At 37.5% G+C, this 7500-nt stretch overlaps 1 protein-coding gene across 1 annotated transcript in view; it reads left to right on the top strand.

The window, feature by feature from the left end:
• LOC143017522 (uncharacterized) overlaps nt 1–7500 on the top strand; it is a 23143-nt gene that overhangs the window by 2372 nt on the left and 13271 nt on the right. Inside the window, exon 2 of the mRNA XM_076172311.1 lies at nt 7447–7500. This exon is cut by the window's right edge and continues 431 nt beyond it. Within this exon, the coding sequence (XP_076028426.1) occupies nt 7447–7500 (54 nt within the window). The remainder of the gene's footprint in view (nt 1–7446) is intronic.

Raw genomic sequence — 7500 nt, 5'->3', positions numbered from 1 at the left:
TGTATAGGCTTGGAAAATATAGTACAGATAAGACCAGACCGATTAAGATTTAATTCAGGTCACAAACGCCAGCAGAGAATATCTTAGCGAAAACAGGGAACCTAGCAAACAGTGAACAATATAAAAAGGTATGGATAAAAAGAGAAATGAATAAAGAGGAAAGAGAAGAAGAAAAAACGAAAAGACAAGAAGCTAAGAAAAAAAAAAGGAGAACAGAACAGAGTCAGAAAAAGAGGAATTCTATTGGAGAGTAATGCATATGGAAGTGAGAAGATGGGTCATAACAGAGAAAAACAAAAAGGAAACAGAAAATACAATGGAAGTAGCAGAAAATTAATAGTGTCTTACACAAATATAGATGGATTGATAACAGGATTGAACGAATTGAATGCTTATCTGAAGGAAAAAGAACCGGACATAATGGGAATTGTAGAGACAAAATTAAAAGGTCCACTACCACCCAACAGTGTAGGATATGATGCATATAATTATTGGATTAGAAACAGAGAGACAAAACAAGGGGGTGGAGTTATGTTCCTGACTAAGAAGGATATAAACGTGAAGAATGTCACATATGGAAAGAATAGAGTAGAGATGATTATGATCGAAGTGGAAGACAGAGATAAGAAGAGCAGAAAGTTTGTAATAAATTATATGCCTCCTAAAACAGACCTCGTGGGAAGAGAGTGAACATAAAAGTATGTTAGAAGACACAAGGATAAAATTGAATAAGATAATGGAAGATGGAGGAAGAATAGTTATGATGAGCGACTTTAATTGCAAAGAATTCTGCTGGGAAGAGATGACGGTAAAGTGTGGAGACGACTCATGGGGAAATGTTCTACTTGAGATGATTATTGACCATACAATGGCACAATGGATTCAACAGAACACTAGGTATAGAAATGAAAAAGAACCATCGAGACTAGACCTAGTAATCACATCAGAATCTGAAATAGTGAAAAAGATTGAATATAAGACGCCCATAAGTAAAAGTGACCACATATTGATTGAACTGGAACTAAATGAGGAAAAATACATGAAAAGAAATGAACAATATAGAAAAAGAAGATTGATGTATGAAAGAACAAATTTTGATAAAATAAGAGAATTCTTTCAAAAAGAAAACTGGGAAAGAATATACAAAAAGGAAACAACAGTGGAAGAGAAATGAAATATTTGACAAAAAATTATAAAGAAGGAGTGGAAAAGTGTCCCAAGACAAAAGCAAGAAAAAATATGTAAAGTGCTGGTATAACAAAAGTTGTAGGGAGTTAAAAGACAAAAGAGACAAAGCTTGGACAAAATGGAAAAAAATACAAAAGACCTGAAAAATGGAAAATATATACTAGTTATAGAAATGAATATGTACAAGTGCGCAGAGAGGAAAAGAGAAAATATGAAAAAGATGTCATAGAAAAATGTAAAGATCAACCAAAACTATTCTACAGATTTGTAAACAACAAACTGAAAAACAAACAAGAATTAGAGAAATTACGACAAGGAGGAGTTGAATACACAGAGGAAATAGAAATGGCAGAAATTATGAACAAGCATTTTAAATCGGTGTTTACAAGAGAGAACATACTACCTGAAGAGATCGAATGGGAAGAGAAAGTCCCCCCTATGAAAGAAATAGAAGTAACAAAGAATGAAATGATGAAACACTTGAGTAACCTTGATGTCAGAAAATCGCATGGACCAGATGAAATAGCAAACTGGATTTTGAAAGAATGCAGGAATGAACTGGCAGACAAAATACATAGAATAATAAACAGTTCCTTGAAAGAAGGAAAAGTTCCAAAAAATTGGAAAAAAGCAAATATAGTACCTATATATAAAGGGGGAAATAAAGAAGACCCTACCAACTATAGACCAGTCTTTTTAACAAGTACAATAGCAAAAATTTGTGAAAGAATTATCAAAAGTAGATGGGTAAGTTATTTAGAAAAAAAAAAAAAAAAACGACGTGCTAAATCCAAGGCAATTTGGATTCAGACAAGGACGATCATGCGTCACCAATTTAATATGTTTCTATTCAAGGCTAATAGACATAGTACAAGAAAGAGATGGATGGGCTGATTGTGCATTTCTAGGCCTATAAAAGGCTTTTGACAAAGTACCACATACGAAGTTACTTAAGAAATTAGAAACTGAAGGATGAATACTGCTTAAACTGCTTAAATGGATGGAAGACTTTTTGCAAGAAAGAAAAATGAGAGAAGTGATAAGAGACAAACACTCTAATTGGGATGAAGTAATAAGTGGTGTTCCACAAGGAACTGTTCTGGCTCCAATAATGTTTGCTATATATATCAATGATATGGATGAAGAAATTGAAAGTTATATGAGCTTCTTTGCAGATGATGCAAAACTGTTAAAAAAAAAAGTGAACACTGAAGAAGATTGTGAGTCACTACAGAGGGATCTCAATAAAGTATGGGAATGGAGGAAGAAGTGGGAGATAGAGTTCAATACTAAGAAATGTAGTATAATGGAAATTGGAAAAAGCAAAAAAAGAATAGTAGGATCATATAAATTGGGAGAAGGAAAAAAAAATAGAAAATGAGAAGGACCTGGGAGTCATTATCATGAGAAACATATAAAAAAAAAAAAATTGGGAGAAACTTATAATCTAATAAGAACAATCAAAGCGGCATTTACATACCTGGATGAAGAAATGGTGAAGAAAATACTAATCACTTTGATAAGACCAAGATTGGAATATGCAGCAACGATGTGGTCACCAAATACAAAAAAATGTATAACAAAACTTGAAAGAATACAAAGAGCAATTACAAAATTGGCACCAACACTCTCAAAACTATCATATGAAGAGAGACTAGCAAAACTTGAGCTACAGACATTAGAGCAAAGAAGAGAGAGAGGGGATTTGATAACTATTTACAGAATCATGAAAGGAATATAAACTATTAATAGAGAGGATCTAATAAAATGGTATGATAGAAATACAAGAGGACACGGAAAGAAAATCAAGAAAGACAGCTATAGAAGAGATCTGAAAAAGAACACCTTTCCTCACAGAGTAATAGACATTTGGAACAAGTTAGATGAGAAAGTGTTGTGTGTAAAAACAGTACATGAATTTAAAAACAGTTTAGATAAAATGAGATATGAAGACGGGACACCATTAGCATAGCTCCCCTTCCTTTAAAATACAACTAGGTAAACACACACACACACACACACACACACACACACACACACACACACACACACACACACACACACACACACACACACACACACACACACACACACACACACACACACACACACACACACACACACACACACACACACACACACACACACACACACACACACACACACACACACACACACACACACACACACACACACACACACACACACACACATATATCTATCTATCTATCTATCTATCTATATGTATATATATATATATATATATATATATATATATATATATATATATACATTTTTAGAAGTTCTGCCATGGGATTCGAACCCTGACCCGTGCGTCCATAATCACAAAGTCAAGACGCTAGCAACCGAGCTACGTGTGATGGTTCAAAAGGACTGTACAAGTCCCCGACCACGCTTCACGTAACATCAGAAGATCTAGTCTCATTTTCATCCAATGCCGGTATTAGGCGAGCCTTCCGACAAGTTGTGTATGTTAAAGACAGATTGAACATTTTTAGAAGAAGAAGCGCAACTTTTCTTATATATTTGTATGCTCGAGTACAAATATATAAGAGAAGTTGCGCTCAACTTATATCTCTCTTGATGGTGTATTGGTCTAATAGTCAATACGGCACTGGTAACGTTCTCGCCGCATGAGTTCGAGTCCTCGGGCGTACCACGTTTCGATTTCTGCATGCGCCTAGATGGCTTAGAATTAAAGTGCATTGTGGTTGATAAAAATGTATCTCAAATCACTGGGACCCATTCAGTGTTGTACAAATACTTTCCCGCGTTCGTATACTTACCAATGTACTATCATAGTGGAGATGGGTTGAACGTAAACTTTCGTGTATGTGTATGTAACTCGAGCATACAAATATATAAGAAAAGTTGCGCTCAACTTATATCTCTCTTGATGGTGTATTGGTCTAGTCACTACGGTAATAGTAACATCCTCGCAGCATGAGTTCGAGTCCTCGGGCGTACCACGTTTCAATTTCTGCATGCACCTAGATGGCTTAGAACTAAAGTGCATTGTGGTTGATAAAAATGTATCTCTAATCACTGGGACCCATTCAGTGTTGTACACATACTTTCCGCGTTCGTATACTTACCAATGTAATATCATAGTGGAGATGGGTTTAACGCAAACTTTCGTGTATGCGTATGTAACTCGAGCAAACAAATATATAAGAAAAGTTGCGCTCAATTTATATCTCGCTTTTTGGTGTATTGGTCTAATAGTCAATACGGCACTAGTAACGTTTTCGCCGCATGGGTTCAAGTCCTTGGGCGTACCACGTTTCAATTTCTGTATGCACGTAAAATTAAAGTGCATCGTGGTTAATAAAAATGTATCTCTAATCACTGGGACCCATTCAGTGTTGTACATACAGTATATATATATATATATATATATATATATATATATATATATATATATATATGTAAATGTAAATATATGAATATAATATGAATATATATATATACATACATATATATGTATATATATATATGTATATATACATATGTATATGTGTATATATATATATATATATATATATATATATATATATATATATATATATATATATATATATATATATATATATACTGTATATATATGCTGACAGATTCTGACAGGTTGATGTAAGCGGAGTAGGAAACACAGGAGTCTTAGTCTTGAGTTTATTCCTGACTTGTTTCGCAGGTATACTTTTTCATTCCTTTGAAAAAGCATACCTGCGAAACTAGTCAGGAATAAACTCAAGACTAAGACTCCTGTGTATCCTACTCCACTCTGCTTACGTCATATCTATATATATATATATATATATATATATATATATATATATATATATATATATATATATATATATATTGGAAGGGGAGAAGCGTAAACACCAGACTCAAAGAGCGAAGTTTAATGCCCGACGTTTTGGTCCTAGTTCTAGGACCGTCTTCAGGGGTGTAAAGATGTACAGTGGTCAAAAGAGCTAGTATTCCAAACTGCCGAAGCTGTCCGGGTCCCCCTCCTCTTCCAGTCGCTATGATTACCGGAGGACTGGACCACCTTACATACCCAATTGTGCATACATTATTTTGCAAAGAATAAATATATTACAATAAAACAAGATACAATAAAGTAAAATGAAATACATACATACATGCATGCATAAACCAAGGCTTTTTCCCCCTTACAAAGGAGGTAGTCAAAAAGAAAAAGGCATAAACTCATTCCCACCCATTCCATCCCTTAATACAGTCCACTCCCCTCCACCCTCCCTCCCATCTTAGCACCTCCTGGATGACGGGTCATCCTTGCACCTTGTCCACTGCCCTGGGTCAGAGGCAGTGTCGCAAGGCACAGCACAGCCACAGCAAGGCCGCTTCATTAAATCGGCGACCCCCCCTGTCCGTCCCCCATGCATAAAAGGAGAAGACGGGGAGAAATCCCTTAGGGCTGCGTCAAATTTAGCTCACACATACTACCCCAACCCCCACCCCCCACCCATTCCACCCCATGCATCACAACATCATCCATATACAACCATTCTCCATTCACCTCTGTCTTCTGTCCTCTCCCGTCCTTCCTCAACAGACATTCCCCTCTTCCCCAAATCCCCCTTCACCCCATCCATTCATTTCATCCTAGGAAGTCCCCTCATGTTCACTACTTCCACATCTGCCTTCCATGCCTCTTTTACTAGTCTTTCTTCACTCATTCTCTCCATGTGTTCAAACCATCCTAATATTCTTTCATCAACCCTATCTCCGAACTCCCTTTCCGCCCTCGTTCTCCTCCTCACCTCCTCATTTCTCACTCTATCTAGCCTAGTAACCCCCATCATACTTCTCAGACACCTCATCTCAAACACATTCAAGCTCCTTCTCTCTTCCTCTCTTATGTTCCATGTTTCTGCCCCATACAGTGCTGTTGGCACAATCACTCCTTCATACAGTGTCCTCTTAGTATCCATTCCCAGATGCCAATTTCTCATTACACTTTTTAATCCACCAAGGCATTTACTCGCTTCTCTCAATCTACATTCTACCTCCACCTCCACTCCACCTTTTCCTGCCACATTTGCACCCAAGTATCTAAAGCTATCCACTTCCTCCAGTCGCTCTCCCTTAATGCTCACTTCCAGCCTGCTGCCACTGTCACCCCTTGTACATCTCATCACCTTACTTTTACCCACATTTATCTTCAGCTTTCTTCTCCCAAACTCTGTCACCAACTTCCTCAATCCCTCCTCCGATCCTGCCACAAGCGCAGTGTCGTCCGCAAACAACAGCTGGCTCACCTCCCACTTTTCTCCATTTTCTTTAACCATCTCCAACCCCTGACCCACCACCCTTGCATTTACCTCTCGCACCACCCCATCCATGTACAAATTGAACAGCCAGGGCAACATAACGCATCCCTGACGAAGTCCCACCTTTGCCCCAAACCACTCACTCTCTCCATTTCTAATCCTGACATATGCTCTACTACTCTCGTAAAAACTCTTGACAGCTCCTAGAAGCTTTTCTCCTATCCCGTATATCCGCAAAACCTCCCACAGCGCTTTCCTGTCTATCCTGTCGTAAGCCTTTTCCAGATCCATAAAAGCGAGAAAAAAAAATCCTTCCCCTTACCTATAGCTTTCTCACATATCTGTCTTACCACAAAGATCTGATCTACACAACCTCTACCCGTCCTAAATCCACACTGTTCCTCACCTAATCCTCTCAATCAAGATCCTCCCATAAGCCTTCCCAACTACACTTAACAAGCTAATCCCTCTGAAACTACTACACTCACACTTGTCCCCTTTTCCTCTGTAAAGTGGAACTATACAGACACTCCTCCAGTCCTCCGGTACTCTACCCTCTCTCCAGCAAACATTAAATAACCTCACCATCCAGTCCACCATCATTGTACCTCCATTTTTTTACATTCTGCATGGCATCCATCCAGACCAGGTACCTTACCTGCTTTCAAATAAAATACAATAAAACAAAATACAATAAAATGAAATATAATATAATAAAATAAAATGACACTTGTGCAACAATTGAAAGTGCACTACGCATTTGCACGCAAAGGAAATAAATTAAAACTTTTTCAACCACACTGACTTTTGTTCACCTTGTCCTCTCACACTCACGTAGTTTAAAATGAAGCCACTTTATGTTGCGTCTGTCTTTGTGTTTCTAGCGCCCAGGTATATTGGATTCAAGTCTATGTCTAAGTTTAACTATTTTCGACAGAGGTCATGGGGCTTATCTCTATGTGCTTCGATTCAATCTATTTTCGCTTCAGGG

This window comes from Oratosquilla oratoria, chromosome 32, assembly GCF_046742065.1.
Source record: "Oratosquilla oratoria isolate Oo_2021 chromosome 32, ASM4674206v1, whole genome shotgun sequence".
Classification (NCBI taxonomy): Eukaryota; Metazoa; Arthropoda; class Malacostraca; order Stomatopoda; family Squillidae; genus Oratosquilla; species Oratosquilla oratoria.
The sequence above is the reverse complement of the archived record's forward strand: the minus strand, read 5'-3'. Positions and strand labels throughout refer to the sequence as shown.